The sequence below is a fragment of the Crotalus tigris genome, unplaced genomic scaffold (genome assembly GCF_016545835.1).
Source record: "Crotalus tigris isolate CLP2741 ecotype Arizona unplaced genomic scaffold, ASM1654583v1 scf7180000024310.2302065, whole genome shotgun sequence".
Lineage (NCBI taxonomy): Eukaryota > Metazoa > Chordata > Lepidosauria > Squamata > Viperidae > Crotalus > Crotalus tigris.
In genome coordinates, this window is record NW_024100482.1 from 2,208,310 (window position 1) to 2,230,715 (window position 22,406).

Sequence of the window (22,406 nt, forward strand, 5' to 3'; positions counted from 1 at the left end):
AACTAGCCTTGAAGAAAAATAAGGCCTTTCTTAGGCTATGATGACACCATCTGTTTTTTTCAAGATGTAACCTAAGATGTTATGGACAACAGATGGTTCATTCAGTCCTTTAATTTGGATCATGACTTAATTTACCTACTTCAAGGTAAATCAGGATTCCATAAGAACTATTTCTGAAAGAAGTCTGTTTTCCTGTCCTGCCTGGTAGTAAATTACTTTGACAAAAAAATATTGTAAGTAAAGAGAAATTCAATATTGTAAGAGTATGGGAATGTTATATGCATGAGACACAGTGTACATCAGTTCTATCCTTATCCAAACTGATGATGAACAGAAAATGGCCATTTTCCTAATACTCCAATGGAAAGAATGCACAGCTTTTAGCCACTAGCAAACAACTATTTAACTTTGTCCTTTGGTTTCATAATCAAGATTCATTATCTGAATGGGGGAAAATGTACTATTTTTTGAAATAAATTTTTATTTTATTTTTAAAAGGGAAACAATAAAACAATGATTAAAAACATTGCTCACAGTTCTAACTTCCAGTTGTTTATAATGATGCTCCCTGCTTTCTGCATGCATATCAAGAAAAAAGTCAAGTATTGTGGAACACTATGAAATGGGCATGTTCACATTGGCACACAGACTAAAGCTTAATCTTTGTCTCCTCTACTAAAAATGTCAAGGTAGCCTGTTTAATTCTGAATACACTAATCGAGATACAAATAAATTGCTAGATTAGTACTAGCAACACTGTTTTAACAATTTCCTCTTCAAAAAGAAAAAGGAATTATTGTTAGCAAGGTAGATCATGGCATCTCTTTCATACTGTCGTTCATTTAAGTAGTGAAAAAACATTGCATTGTATATCAGGGGTTTGATCCTTATCTTAAATCAGTTGCTTTGTTCATTGAAATCAATGTCTGTCCAATAGAACTTTTAATGATATATAAACATGTTAGGGTAGCTAATTACATGTTATTTCAATTTAAATTATTTCCACTTAATCACTGTGATTATTAATTTCTTGGCTGAGAAAAAAATAGGAAGTGGTATCCAAATGTCATGTGCAGGCAGACAAAACAAATAAATCAGGAAATGCAACCAAATGAGATTTAATAAGCTCAAGAAACAAGAGTTGTAAGGAAACAAACTTCATGTTCACCTTTTGTGGTACAGAGAAATTGTGATCTCGGAATTATGATTATGAAATGTGCATACTTTTCAGTTAGATCAAACATCATTGGAATGGTTCACAAGTTATGTGATGCACCTAAATTAATTATCATTTTCTAAGAAGGATGAGGTCATTTGGATATTTAGAAAACACATCAATAGAACTTGAGGGCGAAAGAAGAAAGTCACAGAGGAATCTTTGGAAAAATTAACATTTGAATTCACTCTAATCCAGTGTATTAAAGTAAACAGAAAGCAGTGAAGTTTATTACATACCCTTCATATCGGAATTTCAAGAATATTTACCTCAATAGATATTTACAAGGATCTTTTTCAAAGAAGAAAATCAACATTTTTTCTGCATCTATGTCACAAAGGTTTTAATTGATGGGCAACTTAACCTATACAAAAATAATAAAAATGGAATAATAAAGCAGCACTCAATAAAACACTTTGACAATAAATCAAATGCAGCTTTACTTTGCAATATTTCCAAATGGAGCCTACATCCAATATTTAATGTCTGAATTCTAACCTCCTAAGGCTCATAGGAAAACAAATGATGGCTTTAGTGGGAAAAAGTGTCTTTTACCACTGATCACATTGGGACAAGAGAGGCACAATGCCAACTACTGTACTTTTATAATAGTTCTCATGTCCTTCTTTATTTCTGGAAAGTTAAGCAATGGATTGAAAGAATTCTGTCATTAATTAATTTAGAAGATCTCATTCTTCTCTTTCTGTCAAAAATTGAATAATTTGTTTTAAGCTCTATCAATACTTCAGAATTTGGTTGGTTTCAATCTTTAATACCTCCCATGAATGAATAATGAAAACAGAAGAATGGTGAGGAGAGGGAAGGATAAATTAAGAATTCTTAGTCAACAGTTTTTAGATCCTCAAATATGATTACGGTTTTCAAAATATTTTAACAGAACGAAGTGGCTTACATTCTACTATAGATTTAGGCTACCTGAGATGTTCAGCAGTAGATGGCAGTAGATAGAAATCTCTCAGGAAAGACTAATATGTAATAGAGAAATACTTGTTTTATTCCAACCAGTTGAAAAAGTGGATTGGGATTCTTGATACTAAGCACATCAAACCACTTGAAAGTTCAAATAACTGTCTTTATCAATATTGCCCAATCTGTCTCCTTACTCTCCCAATGTGTGGACTTCAACTCCCAGAAATCCTCAGCCAACAAGAGTGGATAAGACTGCCCTAGGACAGGCGAAGGATTATGGGGTATCCATGGTATTGTGTTCTACATATTCAGTCATTGAAACTGGGATCTCATTTGGAACAGAATATCTTAGCACACATAGATATACACTTTAAAGCCCTTGGCACATAATCATCAATCAAATTAAAGATGGTTAGTGTCTGCTTGGCAGAAATAATGTTGTGCTTTTAAAACACAGTGGTTTCATTCCTTGCAAAAATGATTAAAGAGGGTACTTTTCTAGTTATTACCATATATATTGAATAAATATTAAACTGTCCACAAAATCCCTTTGGAGGTGGGATGGGAGGAAACTCACCAATATTATGGAAAACTCACCAAACCTAATGGAAAATATGTTACATCAAATTGAAGTTGTAGTTTAAAACACATCAAGGATAAAAGCATCAGATAAAGGGATCTGTATTCTTCTGACTTAAGGTATACTGGGACTTTGTATTTGTATGTGTATCTGTATTTCAAAATGTAATTAATTAGAGTTTACATTCTTAAGAAGATACATTTACGTTACATCTTTTTAAATGGGCAAATGTATTCGTATTATACAGTGAGTCAATGCACAAGTCTTACTGTCTGTGGTCGCATCATTGATATATCTTAATTTCTGTCAAATTGCAGTAAAATTTTGCTTTAATGGACTTCAAGTGCAATAAACAAAATCTGTCAGTACGCTGTATGCTTCTGTGCATGCATAAAAGCCCATTTGCCACTTACACATGCATAACAATCCCATGCACCATTTTATTCATGCGTACCATATATCAATTACGCATGTATAAATCCCTATTCCCATTTTATGCATGTATAGATGTGTAAAACCTGCAAATATAAAATCCCATTCTGATTTAATGGATGCTTTACTTTAACAGGCATTCCTTTCCCCTTTTAGTTCATTAAATTGAGTGTTACTTTATTCTGTGTTTCATAACTAAATGCTAATCAACTATAAATGAGGACATTATGAAGGAAGGAAGAATATGAAGAACAGCAAAATGGAACAGATAGATTTTTTAAAAGGCTTTTCTTCCTAAGATCCTAGATGACAGATATGCCTGATTTATATAAAAGGTAAAAGTTTTCTGCACAAAAATATGCTATTAAAAAGAGTGCTTTTAAAGATGTATCTATTGTTTCTACGAAGGGCCCAATTTCTTTGACTAATGGTAAATTTTAAATGAAGGGGAATAAATGCTTTCTGAAAAATGTTTCTGCACTGAAAACAGTACTGCTTCTTTTCTGTAATGCTAAAATAGCAGCTTATTTTTGTACACTTTGTATGGCTGATGCTGTTCAAAAAATAAACTAATAAATCTCTTTGTGGATTACATAGAAGATATTTGCATATTTGTTCATTGATTGATACCTTAAACAAAGTTTCCTAGATCGGGAGGTTCTGCAACTCTGGCTACATCAGATACACGTGCTTGGGTTAGGTCTCAGAGAAAGATCTAATACAATATCATTTGGTTATGTGTGTGTGTGTGTGTGTGTGTGTGCACGCGCGCGCGCGCGCGTATAAATCTTAGCCTTTGAAGGAACTGTATTATCTAAAGAGAAAACCATGGCTTACAGTGGAATTCCTACTCCTAACAATTTCGGTTGGTCTGTTCCAAGCATGATTACATCTTTCTTTCCATTTTTTTGCTGAATCAATTTCATACTTCTCTCTCTATCCTTGATTTGTCACTTCTTAAGTGTTTCCTTTAGTGTTAACTGCAGTGTCTTCAGTACAATACTCTCACTATAAGAGAGGGACTGGGAAAAGGTAGGAGTAGCAGAAGCTGAAACAATACATAATCCAGTTTTTCACCTTACTGTCTCAATTTGATTCTGTTTTTAGATGAGTGGAAATATTGCCTTTTAAAATATGCAAATCTTTTGCCTTAATATATCTGCTATACAGAATGATTCCAGAAATCTTTGACATGAATGGCTCTATAAAGTCTAAATTCCTTCAGCTCTTCCATCCTTGAAAAAATAAAATATCTAAGTGACAGTGTTGATCTCATGCCACATGGCACAATGTTGTATACAAAATGTTATGTTGGAATAACAGAATGAAAATTGATTACCTAGAGAGAACTGAAAGATTGATCAGCCTTTCAAGTCAAAAGTGAGGCTCTATAAGATGTTGCTTATAGCATCTCAGGTGAATCCTACCTTTCCCAGGGTATATTCCATACATTAAGTCATTAAACTGGATTCAACATAAATTCCTAGTATAACCAATTCCAATCATACCCTATTTGCAATAGACCAGTCTTCTACTGTGAAATGTATACCAGTTTTCCCCCTCAGTGTAAAAATATACAATGCTACTGCATATATATATATATTTTTGCTGCAGTTAAATGCTCAATCAGTCCTTTTTTTTTCCTGAAAGTTCTGGTTTCTTTTTCCTTTCACATATTTTTCATACATCTCCTACCCAGACTACTGTGTTGCCCTTCTTGATTCCTGAAACTTCACAGCGTAATGTATTTTGTCTGCCATTAATTATAAAGAGTGAACTCTTTGCTGGTGTTAGAAGGTATTGACCAAATAATCCACTGTCTTGGATAATTCTGTTGTAGCTGTTCCAGGGCCAGTCTTTAGGTCTGATAGGGTTTTTTAAGTTCTTCAAGAGGTCCATTTTCCCTGTCGACAACTCAATAAAAAGCACATCTGTTTGCAAATGTGAAGAAGCATATATATAATACTGATTGGCTTCAGTGAAAGAGGATTGGAATGTCAGATGAGATATGTGCATAGAGGTTTGTAAATCATAAATCAACTTGATTTCTCCTTGGACAGTTATGGCCTGGATTCTGATCCTCCTGCTGTCTTCATCTGCACTGACCAAATAACGTCCATCTGGAGAGATGTAGGGAGTACCTGATACATCATCATTGGGACCAATAACAGAATCTGTAACACTGTCAATTATAAGTTGTGGAATCCTTGGCATGGATGTGTTTGCTTTGCACTGCACAAAGAAGTAACCTCCCAAGTGGGTGTAGGCCATGGCTTGGGGCAGGCAGCTGTAATTTCCAAAGCTGATTGTCTTGATATGAGCCATGGTTTCCAGATCAATTTTGTGAACTGCAGCCTTTGACTTATTGAAGATGAAACCAAACCTGTAAACAAAAGGCAAAACATAGTATAACAAAATGTGCACTTTAAGAAATGTGGCTCCATTCAGGAGTGAGCACGTTTATGGTGCCCAAATGCTCAAAACCAACATTTATTTATAAACTGTAGCAAGAGTCAAACTTCAGTCTCAGGTATGAGATACTATGGCCCACCTTCCAAAAATTTGGAGTGAACATCATAAACAGTGAGTGAAGTGAGCACAGAAACTAGATACCATGAGCAGTAAATTAATTTCAAATAATTAGTATGCCATATTAGTATGCCAAATCTTTTATAACTTTTCATCTGTCACATTGGAAATTACAGTTTGATGGAAACTCTGAAGGTACTTTTGTACCTTCTCACCTTATCCAACCTTGCTTAGATCAAATGTCACACTGTATTTTGATCATGGGAAGGAATGAGGCAAAGAAAATTTGCCTTGTTTAATTCCATATAGAGCTTAATACTGAGCTGCAATAGAATATATTTAATTGAACACAGAGATATCCAGGGAAAGATATTAAAGGTGAAACAACACACGGTCAAGTTTTGTACCATGGAATAAATGGATTCTGTGCAGGTAAAAGATTGAAATGGTGAAATGCCAGAGGACATTCTTGGGTAATAGCAAATACTTCCAGCATTTGCTTTAAGTCTCTTGCTGGAAAAAAAATAGCATTGTCCTTCTGGTTATTGTTTTCAGTGTCTTAATATATGTTTACATTGCATAAAGATTTTTAACTATATCAGACTAATGTAAACCTGACCTCAATAAGTAATACCGAAAACTATTTTTTCAAGATATGTAACTCTTTTCTCAGTGTTCTCATTGAGTTGCTCTTAGCCATTGGTAGAGCAGACAATGGAAATCAAAGGGTTTTATCCATTTTAAAATATAAACATCTATATAGAAGAGCTAGCTAAGGACGCAAGTGATGGTAGATTTTTTTTTTGGGGGGGGGACAAATGACAACATTTCCTGTTATCCATTGAACTCTTCCTTCCGTTGCAAACAATGCTTATTAAGCAGAATGAGGTGGAAGAGTATTAGAGTATTAGAAGAGCTGAAGAAACACAGCATCTGTCTTGAACCGAAAAGATAGTACCTCCCATTGTGACTTGAATTCAAAGGAATTAATAGAAAATGTTCTACATGGATGGTCCCTCCACCTGGAGAGATTAAGATAATAAGGTTATGGTATTTGGACTACCAAATCTGGACGACCACAAAGGTCAGATATATAGCAGCATTAATTTGAAATGGGTTTTCATAATTTGTGGTTTTTTTTCAGATAAACATGGTCCTAATATTCCAATTCCTTTGATTGAAAACCATATTTCTAGCTGTTCTAGTACAAAGAAACTCCTTCTTTCTCCAAATAATAATCATTACTACCAACCACAAAGAGTTTTGAGATTGTGGTGGATGGTGAATAATTTACATGTGCACATGTAAATAGAAAAAATAAGTTGAAAACTGCACAATATCATGCATAAAAATTCATTCCTTAAGAAAAAAAAAGTTTTTATATTCTCGGATCTTGCCAATAACCCTGGGATTTAGTTTGTCTTTCAACTATTATACTTGCATCAATTACAAATTAAAAAAGAAATCTAGCGCAGAAAATGAAAATGGTGTGTGACTGAGGAGTAATAAGATTATGCCTGCTGTTCCTTTGTATCAGGAAGCAGTGAAATGTATTTTGAAGAAAAATACTTTGTTTAAACACTTCTACGCTTACAATAAATGTAAATGCAGTATAAACCAGTGGTAATTTTAAGGCGTATAGACTTCAACTCCCTTCCCCATGGCTGGCTGGGGAATTCTGGGAATCAAAGTTTATATATCTTAAAGCTGCCAAGGTTGAGAAATACTGGTCTAAACAGACATCTGATAGCTTGGTTTATATACTCATGGAGATTTCTTAGGAGACATACCCAGGGTTACATTGACAGGTGAATGAGGCAGATCAATGATACACCTGCTATTATTAAATAACCACTCAACCATTTACTGTACATTCCTTCCATTTTTTTCCTCTTGGTGGCTATTTTTTTTTGTTGTTGTTATTCAAACACGGAGTTTGAACATTACTAATTATAATTTCTTCAAGGAGATACCTGTCTTAGTTGACTGTCGGTTAAAACAGGTGGTGGAGCTTGGAAGAATCTCTGTACTATACCTTATTATCTCATATGGAATGACAAAAGTATTGATGTCAATATAAATTAATGATTTCTGAAGCTGTCTCCTTGAAGAAATTATAAGTAGTAATGTTCAGATTCTGGGTTTGAACAACAACAACAACAACAACAATTTTTTTTAGGATCTTGTGTTAAATCATTCTTTGAGCTGACATGCAAAGGTGTGTGAATGTCTTACTTGAAATCTAAACTGAAAAATTGAAAATAGGCTTGCAAGATCAGTTGGGATTGATGCTACTGAAACAGCATCCCTGCTGCATAATAATCTCCCTGCCTGAGCTGCTGGATGCCCTCTCAAAGTTGACTATGAAATTCTCCAGGCTTAGAGTCCTAGAGGACTTCAATTTGCTCTCCCTGGGGCTGGTCTTGGAAGCAGTTCAGGAGTTGAGGGCCACCATGGTAGTGATGGGCCTATTCCAAGCCCATTTGACTTGAAACATGCAGACATGTTTTTCTTGTCAGGGCAGTGACAAGCAGGGAGAGCTACCTTTGTCATGGCCAGATCACAAGTCTGATCATGATCAAAGTCTATTTATTACACTTATACTACTCCTTTTTTCCAAGACCTCAGGTTAATTGACCTAGGGATTCCATTTTGGGTTATCCCTACTACAGTAATCCTGTGATATGGGGGACAGGTCAAAATTATCTAGCCAACTTGCATGACTTAAACCTGGGTTTCACAAGCTTTAATCCAATGATTTAACCACTGCAAAACCCCACTTCTACTAGATTACACTGGAATTCCATTGGACCTCTACAGATCCTTATTACGGTGATTTTATTATGGTTTTATCTTAATTTAATATTTTAGCTCCTATATTGTATTGTCCATGTGTGTGTATGTGTGTGTGTATGCTGATATTTTATTTAATCTGAATTTGTATACCAGTGATTGCATGACCTCTGTAGATGCCATATGCTAAATAAAAATAAAAGAAACATCTGGAATTGGAATATTAATATATATGTATCTGTATACATGTATGCATGATAATAATTTGTATGTCACCCATTGTTTGTGCTATTGCTATTTAAAGCAAACATATACAATTTCTGAAATTAAAACAAAGCATAGTTTTTTTCTCTTAAAAAAAAAATAACAACAGCAAAAAATAGTATTTCACTGTCATGGCAAACCTTTAGCAACTCCCTGGAAGTGATTCTGGATATTGTACAATCAACTGGCTTCATAAATATGGATGATATTGCTTTATGACACTAGAATGGTACATTTGCAATGGGTCTCAGCCAAAAGTAGAAAGATATAGATAAGAAGTCCTAGAATCATGTTCTAACATGGTAGGGAGATATTCAAACTTAACTACATTATTAACTTATTTCCTGAAAACATACTGAATATGTGTCAGACTGCAAAAGCTGAAATCCATTTATTAGACTGTCGCTATACCAAAACTTAAAATGTAAATCATTGGTTGAAGTTTTCATTAAATTAAACTAAAATCCAGTGACAATCTTGAGAATGGAGGAACTAATGGATAATTCTATCAGGTAGTCATGACTGCTCTATTGCTTCTTGAGGTCCATTCTGTCTGTATGATATCATATTCTGTTTCTAGACTCACAAGAGGCTTTACAGAAGATCTTTATGTCTTCTTCTTCTTCATGAGGGTTTTTTTGGTGTGGCAAGAGTACAAAATAAAACCAGTATTGTCTGTGATTCAGAAAAGTGTTGGACTGAAGGGAACTCTTACCTGATGTGATTGATAATCAGATTTGTAGGTGGAATAAAATAATCATCCATTCCAGTCAGGTGAGTACAGATGAATTGCTGGTTCTCTCCAGTGCTTGCTTCTGATATTACCTACCATGAATAAACAAACACTGGCCACTGATAGGAGCAAGAAAGGAAGAACTGAAATATCTAGAAGGCCTAAAATGCATATGAGACCAACAAAGTTGGTGGCCATGTGCATAATAGTAATCCATAAGCCAAAATGATGGTTACATCGGTTCCTAAAAATAAGTATGTTGATGAAATGGCATCTCTGTGTAGGTTTGTAAGATCAGAGAATAATTTCCATTTACATTGCTATACGATGCAGTCATGCAGGATTTGAAACTGTCCTATATCTATATAATCCTGCAATAATTTTTCCACACTAGCAGCAATGAACGTGGATGTTATAATCATGTTTATTTAATCTAATGTAAATACACAAGGCCAATTCACTTTGTTGAATGCCCACAGCAAAGTTATAATATCTAATCATTTATATAAAGGTATATGTATTATAGCTATTAGAAGATGATGTATGGAAATGAGAAAATGGTTTTTCTACTATTCTATTTTTTCTAAAGTCTAATATTTAAAAATGAAATTCTGTATTATTAGGAAAACTCTCTTTTTCTCCAGCAAAATCAGCAAAACATAAAGGTGAAATCTTAAAGAAAGTGTTTATATTCTGAGATTCTTATGTAGGAAGGTGCTTTTGATTCAACATAGCTACTCATTAGTAAACTCATTAGAAGAGTTTACTAATCTGTTGATGAGCAGGAATGCTTTAGAGCAGGGATGTCAAACTCACAATGTCACATGATGTGTCACGACATATCGCAAATTTTTTCCATTGCTGGCAATGGAATGGGTGCAGTTTCAGCATGACGCATCCAGCCCAAGGGCTGGCAGTTTGACATCCCTACTTTAGACTAGAGCAAGAGTCCCCAATCCTGGGGCCACAGTACAGATGTTGACTGTTGACTGTTAGGAACTGGGCTGCACAGCTAGAGCTTTGCAGTGGGCAAGTAGGCAAAATCAAAACCACCTCCCCTGGTCCGTATAAAAATTGTCTTCCACAAAACTGGTCTCTGGTTGGGACCACTGCTTTAGAATGTACTGTATAGCTAAGAATTCACAACCAAAACTGCTAGAGCCTTAAAAGATTTGCTTCAAATATTTAGAGTTTTCTTCATTATACTGCTATAAATCTGATATTTCTTGATGTAGGGATTTAACATAATCAGGAAAATACAGTATATTTTACCCTTCCTTCCTAATACAATATAAACAAAATTAGTGTAACGCAGTGTCCGTAACAGAATCCTAGGAATTCTACAATTTGTGTGACATAATCTGCAAAGTGTTACAGTTCAGATAATTAGGAGCTTGTACAATGGACGTGCAGTGATTTACTTTTTGTGCCATGATCATTTGCATATAGAGATGGCTTTGTAACTGTTACAATCAGAATAATGTTGAAGCTATAATTAGTTATAAGAACAAGCAACAAAGTCCATAGGTTTCTACGAGCGTAAATGGAAGGCTGTGAGTACAGCTAATGCTGGAATTGTGTAGGGGTATCTTTCTTTGAGATGTGTTTGAATATCTTTCTTTCTTTCTCCACAGTGCTGGAAGGCAATCTACACTTACAGAATCTTGCCTTTTTAAAATCTTTTTTTTGTTTCTTTCAATAATGCAAATTACAATATCTAGGAAACTGGTGAGGATAAGAGTGTTTATACCAAGCAAAGGAAAACAGTTTGGCTCAAGAATTCAAGCTTATTCAAGCTTCTCCATGAGACCTGCAATTTTTTTGAGGGGGAATCAATTCTATAACCCTGAATGCTTTAAATTTGATGTCTTTTATGATGATTTGCAATCCACAACATTAAGAGAATGTTAGGAGAACGATAATGGGTTTTCTGGATGGAGAAAATGAAAAGAAATAAGAGAAAGAAAACAATGCAAAAATAAAAGAAATAAAAGGAGACAACTACCGGTAGCATATAGGATAACTCTAAAACTAACTGCAAATAATTAAAAGTGATGTCTGCTTAAATATAATCTGGTTCTGATGATTAGAAGAATGGGTGGTGGACTTCTACAATCCCATTATGCTTGAATGATAGATTTTGATCTAGTGGCGTGTCTTTACAAACAAGAGAAGGAAAGAGATTGCCAGTTCTTCTTTCCTTCATCATCTCCTTGCTCCCATCTCCAGAATCTATTCTGGAGGATGAGCTCCTCCAAAACTAAGGAGGATGAAGCAAGAGGTGCAGAAGAGGACAAATCAACAGAAAGTGTCTTCTCTTGCTCTTTCATTAAGTGATAATTCTTGGAGATCAAAAACTGCCCAATGATGTTGGAATATCTTCAGCCAGTGGCACTGAAATTATCAGTACCTTTCAAACAAGCATGTTTCTGGCTATCAGTTCTGTTTTCAGACTGTTCAAAACAAAACAAAAGATGGAGCTACTCTGAACAGAGGAGCAGAGGAGGCTGCAAAATTGGTATACAAATAAATAATTATATTTCTATTTTAAAAATCCAATTTATAGAAAGATATAAATAAACACTGAGCTATTAAACTCATTGGAAACTTACCTGTAATGTTGGATGGGATTTCTTCATATCCCCCCAGCTAAGTATCCATATTTGGTCATGTGACTTATCATAATGTAACTTCACTGGCAGAGGATCAACATCCAGAGACTTCAAAGAAACAAAACAAAACAACAACAACAAAACCAGTTAGTTCTTTTTCATGAAAAGGAAATGCAGCCTCTGAATCTGGAAACTAATGCAGTTAACAAACTACTAATGAGAATTGCTGGATACGTTTTCCATTTTCTGTTAAAATTAGACAACACAGACCGCCATGTTGACTGCAAATGCCCTGTAGAAGACCTCATGGCCTCTTGAGACCTGCTCCTTTTATTAGTAATACTGATGTCATTTATGATATCATTCTAAAGATGCTCCACCAACATTCTTTTTACATATGCAATTTGCCTCCAGATTCATGCCATTGCATCAACAAAGGACCTAAGTCTAGTGGCTTTTCTCCATAAAGTGTTCATTACATCCAGCTATGAGGAGCTTTGGAAAGTCCCCTGCACTGTAAAGTGCTTGCCATTTTCCCAAAGCTTCTATTTTTTTCTATTTCTTTCTATAGACAGTCATGTGAAAAAGAAAGTACATCTTCTTTAAGTTCTGTGGTTTTACGCATCAGGACACGGTAAAAATCATCTGGTCCTTAGCAGTTTTTAAAAGTAGGTAAATACAACCTCGGATGAACTAGAACACACCACATATTACACCATGTCATGGTAGAAGTCAATGGAATGGAATGACTACTTGGAAGTCAATGTCACTAATTCCAGTGCATATGAAGTCATCCTTGTAGAAAACCTCACTATTGGTTTCCACTGTACTCAATAGGATCTAGTTTAAGTGAGGATGTGCAAAGATCAGGCTTCACATGCTACATATATTCTTGCAACAGGATAGAACCAAGGTACTTATACATTGGATCTGGTTACATATGTACATACAATATTGAATATTGTACTTTGATACAAGAAAATAATCTTAGTCTTAGCAAATCCTAAGAATTGTACATGCATGTGTTCATTGATTTTTTGGGAACCCATTAGAAGTGTTCATGTAATGATAACCCTTTTTCTACTGGCCATTATATCTTGCTTGTTGCATTTATAATAAGCTGCAAATAGGGGTTTTCCCCCCTCAGCAAACAGACCAAACTGTAGACTGCAAGTCATGGTTAAGGCAGTAGCTAGAATCTCCTTAGGGAAGCAGCAAAATTCTTTGCACTGTCAAGGCTATTTTTCCCATCTTAAAACAACGAGTTGTCACTGGAAGATTACCTGAATGATTTTCTGTGTCTGAATATCAAGGATCATTATTCTATTCCACTTAGGCTGAGTAACATAAATATATTTGTCTCTAACATTGACAGCAGAAGCCCAGAGGCAAGACTGAACAACTTCACCTTCAAGAGTAGGACAGATATCTGCCTGAAATAAAAAGAAGAATGGAGTTTGAATCTCTGCCAAACATATCTACAAAGAGGGAACCCTCTCACACACACCCCCCAAACCTGAGGACCTTAAGTAAAAAGTATGCAACTGTTGATGCACTTAAAACAGGAATCTTTTTACTTGTACTAGAAACAGGTCTTTAGTACGCAATATTTTGAATTTTATTTTATTTATTATTTAGATGTATAGTCCACCTTGCCCTCCAAAAGCTCAAAGCATCTTTCTCCAGCATGAACGTTAACTTTCAGATTGGATCTGTTCTGTATTCAAACGTGCATTTTCTATAGCCAAATGCAATGCACCATATCAACAAACAAGTGCCAAACTCAACTTTGTACTTTTCTATTCATACACATTTATGTATCTTGTTCTCTCTTTTCATAATTCAGTTAGGCTCAGATTTCTCAATTCAGCGAGGCTCAAATTAGGCTCAGGTTTCTCAGTCTGTGGCTTGGAACCCAATAGTTTGGCCCTCCAGAGGGATCCCACCTCAGAGCAAATGGGGGAAGGTTGTCACAATATTTTTTTTAAAAAAAATCCCTTGATGTGGCTTGCATAGGAAAGAAGGGACACTGTTAAAAAATTCATTTTGTGCTTGCTTGCTTTATAAATCCAGAAAATTTACAAATCCCGCTAGTTTTAGTTTTAATTGTTTAAACTAAAAAGTGTATTAATTTCCTCAACACATCATCAAGGAAATTTTGTTTATAGGGGAGACATCATTTATGTTAGAAGCCACCATATCTACAGAATTTAAAAATCCCTGCATTAGATCAACATTATCAATACTCTGGACATTAATCATGACCTCAGACTTACATAACTGGTGAACACTTTCTCATTTGGTTTGATATTTCTCTGGATCTCACAGTCAGTTGGCTGAATTATTGTGATTCCATCTTCAGAAAAGACATAAAACATACTTCCCACACTGAGACCTTGAAGAAAAAATCAGAACAAAAAGAGCAAGAGAAAAAAAAAGTCATATTTCCTATGTCTAAAAGCAAAATGAAAGCTAAACCAGAAAAAGAAAGTACTAACAAGGAAAGGTTGGAAGGAAAAAGAAAAACACCTAAAAATCAGGATACTTTTGGTGCATTCACAAAATTAAAGTTCATATCACAAGTACAGGTTCAAGGTGTGGGAAAAGAGGTACAAGTAGACCCAAAAATGTTTTGCCTTGGTGGTAGCAGTCAGACCTTCAAATAAGGAACTGGGGTCATGGGTCTGTTGATCAGACAAGCAGGCTTCCTTCCTTTACATGAAAAAAGAGACCGCTAACCATTTTGGTTTTTCAGGAAAATGCCTCAAATGCAGGAATCCTATAATATATTGCACATAGTTCCACACTGAAGCAACACATATTGTTTATAGCTTTCAGAGAATATTTTGTTTGGTATCCAATAGCCTTTGGGGATCGGTCAGTTCTCATAGCCACCAAAGCAAAGACATTTTTGAAATTTTGCAAACTCTAATTCACAAATATGGAACCTTTTAGCATTGCAACAGCACTCATCTGTGAAAACTGGGGCATTCCAGAAGGTTTAGAAAATAATTTGTCAATGAGCTGCTAGTAAAATATTGCATTCTACATTTTTGCTTAATTAGAATGTCCCATGACTTAGACAGAGGACTTCATTTTCCATTACATGCAGAAGCAGTAATAAATACATTGTGTGCTGTATTGAGCAGCTTTTCCATCATTTTTCAGCAATCCAATCAATACACGTGATCAGAGTACAGATTTATACTGGCTGTTTTGTAATGGCTACTGTCATTCCAAGTGATATTGATAGTGTACTTATCTGCCAAACGTCCATAGTTCTATTGTGGTCAAATTACTACTTTTTTTTGGTTTTGCATGGAACATACATATATATTAATTTTAAAAAATCAGCTGTTGTAGATGGTTATTCTGCTTCAGCTAGTGATCCCCAAATCCTGTTCAGACTAGAAATGTTCCGGAGTAGATCACATGCTTCCAGGACTGAAAATTAATCCAGTTAAGGTTAACCACTTTCACTCCCACTTATTTCAAGGAGAGATAATTCAAAATCATGCTACTACTAGAACTGAGAGTGCATTGACAGAATTGGAGACTGTTTAATAATTTAAAAAGGCCTTTGTTCTGGAACAGTTTCAAATAATACTTATTTTCTTGGTTAATGGATGTGAACTTGCAGAAAAATGGTACCCGGATTATTCAATCTGATATTTCAGCATATGATGTTTAGTCTCCTAGTTATACCACAGAAATACCCCAGTTAAGGCATCAAAATGGATCTAGAAGAATGATGTTTAAATGTGATGCTGGATTGAGGAACCATGCATTTCTGAAAGCATAGCTACTGCCTGGCAGCTTGAATTGCTGCAAATCAGTTAAAAGACACTTTGGCTCAAAGTTTCTTAGATAACAGTTTATTACTGAGAACCTTGTCAGTTCCCATTCAACAGGGATTTAAATATGCACATTGGAAGGTGGAGTTTGACCTCTGATGAAATGAGTGCACATTTCTGCAGATGGGTAAAATTGGGAAGTTTTTAATCAAATTGTAGCAATCATGCAGTAATTTATATGTAATTGTGAATTATGAATTTAGTTCATGCACACTGACTTCCTATTCTGCATGATTGTTTTGATAAAAACACGTGATCCACATTCTAGATTTTATACATCATAATGGTAATATCAAGCATGTATTTAATGTTGTTTATGTATTAGTGATGCAAACACACATTCATAATACACTTTCTATTATAATATTGTATATTGTACTCTAAATGCCATGAGAACCAGTATTTCGATGGTTACTAAAAATTATGCCTAGTTTTATAAAGTACAATATTCTGTTTCAATTATTTTGTATTTTGAACAGAGTTTAGCTCCAAATGGGCTTTTAGAACTCTTCTTTTCACATAGCATTCTCTTCCAAGGAACATCCCTGTTTCTTTTCTTTTCTTTTTTCCATCTGAAGCATTCTATTGAACTGATTTCAAAGAAAGATAATGTAACCCCATGACTGAATAGGTTTTCTCTCATGGATATTAACCTGCAATACAGCAAAGCATTATAAACAAAGAATGGTTCTCACAATCTTTTTGCAGATGAGCAAAATATAATTTTCTCTTATCATTGTATCTGTATCTGGCTGTCTTTTCATTATTTGCAGTCTGATTGTCATATCTTGTTTTTGAAATATCCAGTACAGCAAATTTAAAAATTCAGGAATAACTGACATAGCAACTCAGAAGGCAGTGAAACATTCATTGTCATCATCTATGATGTTATATTTATTTGAAATTAATCCTAAAATTGCCTTTCCGATTTTCTCAGCATTTTGTAATAGACTTTTTATATGTCTACTTGTCTGTTTGGTGTTTCTCTACTTAATCATATATGACTATTTCTACTTTCCTATCATGAGAGATGAATGGGGACATTAAAGAATTAAAGGAAGAAAGGAAGAAAGGGATTTCTGTAAGTCTGATCTGCTGCTTCTTGAGCTCAAGCACCAAACGGAAAACTGTAGGAGATCCTGAAATTGCAATATCTGCGTTTTCTTTATTGCAAAGTGCATTTCACTGTTATATCACTATTGCTTATGTCTTTAATAAGAGGACTAAATAATCTAAGAAGCCTTATGATGCTAAGGGCTAAAGATACAGCCTTCTGTCACAGAGTGCCCTCAACATGGATTATTTCAGTAATTCAGCAGGATGTCAAGCTGTTTATAGGTCTGCCAAAGGTCTAGAAAGTTAGCTATGAACACATTTGGTCATAATCAGCATTTGTTAAGTTCAAAAAGTTAAACAACAATTTTCATGTTGAATTTTTTGCATGTGCAAATATATAAGAACATTTATACTCAATAAAATTATACTTTGATATGTGGATGAAAATGTATCTTGTATTTTCATATATCTTTATATCTGAAATGTCAGCATCTATGACCCTATTCTATCCTGTCTTGTCCTGCCCTATGCTATGCTATGCTATGCTATGCACTATGCTATGCTATGTTATCCTGTCCTATGCTATGTGCTGTGGTGTGCTGTCCTGTCCTATGCTGTGCTATGATGTTCTGTGCTGTGCTGTCCTGTCCTATCCTAGGGAACATTTCATAGTGACTGTTTTATTTTGCAACCCCATATACTTTTTAAGTATAATGGTGTGGAATAAGGCCAGGGATAGATGCCTTCCAATCCTAGTGTGAGATTTCATAAGGAATACCCGTATATGCCGGCGTATAAGGCGACTTCCGTGAGCGCTAAAATCGGCGCCAAAGATGAGAGTCGTCTTATACGCCGAGTTGTCTTATACGCCGGAAATACTGGTAGTTTCTGGCGTATAAGACGACGTTCTAGGAATGCAGCCCGGCGATAAAGATGGGGGTCGTCTTATACGCCAGGTCGCCTTGTACGCCGGCATATACGGTATTTGAATCTTGAAAATGTTTGATTGTTTAAAGTTTGTATAAGAACTGAATGCGTAAATGCCAAATAAACAGACATGGATAGTAAGCAATATTCTGTTTTGCTTAAAGAAATGAGTGTGACCATTTCCCCCCCCCCCCAAATATGTACAGGATACTGAGGAAATATGGCACTGAAGAATGTGGCTTAATTAAATAATCTGTACAAACACAATTATGAAGCAAGAATGACAGGGACTGGTTGCTATATGTTTAAAATATATTTCATATAGGTCAGAAATAATTATTATTCTACTAACATGATGATAATATGTTTAAACTCTATAATGATTTTTTAACATGTGGAAGATCTAATACAGTCTTCCCAACCTAGATGCTCTTCAGAGGGGTGAATTTCAACTCCCAGAATATTTAATAATGACTACACAGTTGAGGAATTCTGAGGGTTGAAGTCCATACAGGAAGAAAATGTCCAGGTGAGAGAAGACTGGCCTGGGCCATTATGTCTTAGGCACCCTTTTGAAAATGTATGTTACTGTATTCATATTGTCCCAGTTATGCAATTGGTTTGCCTGTGCCTTAAACTGAGACTGGCCAACATTGCTAACATTAGTGGAAAAATCAGTGGAGAATGATTTCTTATGGATTTATTAAAGCAGACAAGCACATTATCACTACAACAAGACAATGTTACTGCAGTACCTTCCTCTCGCCACAGTATGTTTGCAACTGCAGCATCAGAGAAATGGGAGAGCCAGAAAATGGAAACAAAAAACAATGTCAACATTTCATTGTAGCAGTTAAATGACGTTAATGCTCTTTTGTTTTGTTTTTTCTTACACAATAGCAATTTCTGAAATAAGTGATTACATTTTTGCAGAGAAATGAAGTTATTGGAGGGAACCTCACCAATTTTGACTTTCTGTGTGAGAATTCCAGACTCCCCTGTCCCTCCCAGCAAAAGTATTTGTACGTAGGAAACTCATATTCACCAAAGTATCTTGGATTTTTGCCGCATAAAGGTTGTAATCCTTGGGACACTAAAATCACATAGAGCAGGTGCACCAACCACATTCAAGTCTAGCCTATATATAACTTCATATAGGTCAAAAATAAATATTATTCTGCTAATAATGATGATAATATGTTTAAACTCTCTATACTGGTTGTTTAAATGTGGAATATCTAATGCAGTCTTCCAACCCAGAGGATCTTCAGAGGGGTGAATTTCAACTTCCAGAATATTTAATAATGACTACGCAGTTGAGGAATTCTTGAGAGTTGAAGTCCATACAGATAGAAAATCTCCAGGTGGGAGAAGAACCTTAAGAATAGCCATGGTTAGCTTGGTACGTCTTGGCCTGCCTACCACAAGCATAATTAAAGCTCTGTTTTCCTCCAAGCACAATCACACTATTTTATGTAAACTAAAATATCTAATGTAGAGGCTACCTTATAGCCAATGCACTCCTGGCCTCTTCCAACTGTGGATGTTAGGGCTCTTCTGCCAGTTAATATAAGATGGCAACTTTCTGTTTGTCGCTGAAAGCAAATTGTTTAGGCAGATGTATTCAATTCCAATGGTCTCCTGTTGATTTTGTTATGATATACACACCGGAATTTATGCCATACATTTTTACACTTATCTGCAAAATATCTTACAGGGAGATCTTTTAAAAAGGTATGTGTAAATTGGCCTTTAAGGAATTTGTCACAGGCAATGCCACTTAGCAATCTGCATGATAATGAAGGTAACAAAAGCAATCAAAATAGAACAGACAGTTTCAACTGCAATTGTTAGTTTTACGTAAAGAAAATGAATGCTAACCTGAGTAAGGCCTTAAAGGAAGTAGTTGGAACTATTCTTTTCTACCAGGTATACTGAATCTCATAGTTTCACATAGCTTTGCAGATAATTTATGATTTAGGATACATAATTATGAATTAGAGGATTTACCAGATCTCATTGTCTTTCCAATCTGAATGGGACAGCCCTTCAAATCATGAATTATAGTTTAATTAATGAGTTTGAAGTGAGGCAATGGGCTATTATTATTGGATTTAATTAATAAAATTAATTTAGATTTAATTTAATTTAATGCAGCATTCTTCAGCCTGATACCTAAAGAGTTTGAAATTACAATCCTCATAATTTTGAACCAATTTGGCCAAAAACCAGTGCTAGTTGGGGAATTCAGAAAAAATAGCTTGGAAAGATCTCCAAAGACAATCTGCTGGATCAATCCATTTTTAATTGGTCCTTGGGGAGCGTTTCCCAAGATTGTATTCTTTAAGTACCATATACGATTTCAGAAATGAGTTTGAAAGAAATATGTTCAGGGACTCCTAAAATTTTTACCTTACTAATGAAAACTATAGAAATTTCCATATGTTACAAATCTGCAGCTAGGAAACTATCAAGTTTTGTTTCACTCAGTAAATAATTCTTATTTCTAGTGATCAATGGGAACTAGACAGTCATTCTGAAATTAGACCTCAGTATGTGGTCCTTTACGCAGGCAAAATCCAGTTTGGTTCCAATCACTCAAGTCCATTAAAAGAGGACATATAATTAGAAAGTAGATATATAAATTAAACTTACGGGTTTTTCTTGCTGAATCTTCAATGAAGAGAGACGAAATGTCCTCATCTACCCCCACTTCATTTTTAGCAATGCAAGTGTAGGCACCTGTATCTTCGTATCGAACACTGCTGATATGAAGTTCACTTCCATTTGCTGCAGCATCACAAAAAGAAAGGCATAAAAAGTTGAAAATGCAAGAGGCTTCAGAACCTGAACAATTGTCAGGATGCTCTCCTGAGCACATTAATTTGGAGAGCTCTGCTGAAATTAAAGGGATTATAGGCCAGCCTCAGAATGATTCTGTTGTCCAATATTTTTTGTGGTGAGATGGCCTACAGAAGGAAGATTCTAGAATATTCTGCAGATATCCACACTGACATCTTTTGTCAGAATAAGGAAAGGATAATTGAAAAATATATCCATTCAGTTAACATTTCTGAACTAGTATGAATACTTTTTTTTGAAAATTTTTACAGATATGCTGAGTAAGTGATATATAAAAGGGGCAATTATGGAGGAATTGTGAAACCTGATTGAAATATACTTCATATTTTATTTTTCCGTTTTACGGACAATCTTTTGGCCTCAAGTAACACGCAGACCACAGAGGCCTGTTGCAGATATTACATCCCTAAACCCCCTGGTAATTCCCCAAATTGTTAGAGGATGATATTAGGCCTCTTTGGTAGCCCAAGAGAAAGTACCATGTTCCACTGTAATAACATATCTGGCAATGGAAAATCCTCCTCACCTCATTTATTCTTTGCTTTCTTTATATTACAATATTTGTAAATCATCTCAATCCTGTAAGTTTTGGGGTGATGTACAGGTAAGTTAAAAAAAACACCCTTACAATAATATAGCAAGAAAATTCTGTTAAGATTTGACATGATAAGAATGCTTGCTCACAATCAGCCAAAGCAAGAGTCACATTGGAATTGATTTTTGATGTAATATCCTAATGCTATGTTATAACTTTCTTTCTTTAGGTTGCTGCTTTCCAACTACTTATGAAGGTATAATACCTCTTCTTTCAGTTGGGCTTGACCTCCTGAGCATATCCATGCAATTTTCTTTGTGCCATTATGCAAGTGGTTGCTATGATGTTCTTGCACATTTTTTTTCCAGTTTCCTGATGTTGCTTACAAACCAGGTATTCCTTAATGGTTTCCCATCCAAATAAAATTATTACGGTAACTTCTGAAAAGGACAGCTAGGTGCATCCATCAATAGAGACAATCTACTGTTCTACTGACACTGTTCAAAACTGCTAATTTGTAATAAGCAGCCATAGAATCATTCAACTGATAATGGATAAAAAGAATTGAATATTGTCTTAATTCTCTAGCAAAAGAGAAGTGCATAATATATGTAGAGTCATTTAAAAAAGAGGTGCAGTAAATCAACATCCCAAACAGGCCCCAATATATGTTAGCCAAGTAGCACAAAGGCAAAGTCATATCTAGATGACATAAGATCAAATATTAGTAAAGAATTTTTTTAAAAAATCCATATGATTCTGCCAGTGATAGATAAAACTCACATTCTTTTCACCCTTACCTAAAATAAGGAGCTGCTTGGATAATTTTGGTGTGATAGCCATTCCATTCTTTAGCCAGGACATTTTGGGATTTGGAATGCCTTCAGCATGGCATTTGAGGCTGGCTGATATTCCTGGTTCTTGTGCCTGACTTTCAGGATAGACACGAATCACTGGTGGCACTAAGGGGAGAAGAAACAGGAACTGATGACTTTAAATTAAGTTAAATTAACCTTTGCAGCTCTTAGAACATCAGATGCTGTATTCAGAGCCAATTCAGGAGTCTTGTACAATTACATATTT

The 22,406-nt window shown here is 35.1% G+C and overlaps 1 protein-coding gene across 1 annotated transcript in view; it reads right to left on the reverse strand.

Moving 5' to 3' along the window:
- Positions 1 to 1,108: 1,108 nt before the first annotated feature.
- The window catches only part of LOC120299781 (follistatin-related protein 4-like), a gene marked incomplete at its 5' end in the record, with an annotated part of 63,432 nt that continues 42,134 nt past the window's right edge, over positions 1,109 to 22,406 (reverse strand). The window contains 8 exons of the mRNA XM_039324946.1: positions 1,109 to 5,541; positions 9,460 to 9,569; positions 12,090 to 12,197; positions 13,373 to 13,522; positions 14,366 to 14,484; positions 18,682 to 18,708; positions 20,582 to 20,716; positions 22,124 to 22,285. Coding sequence (XP_039180880.1) covers positions 4,839 to 5,541; positions 9,460 to 9,569; positions 12,090 to 12,197; positions 13,373 to 13,522; positions 14,366 to 14,484; positions 18,682 to 18,708; positions 20,582 to 20,716; positions 22,124 to 22,285 — 1,514 coding nt within the window. The remainder of the gene's footprint in view (positions 5,542 to 9,459; positions 9,570 to 12,089; positions 12,198 to 13,372; positions 13,523 to 14,365; positions 14,485 to 18,681; positions 18,709 to 20,581; positions 20,717 to 22,123; positions 22,286 to 22,406) is intronic.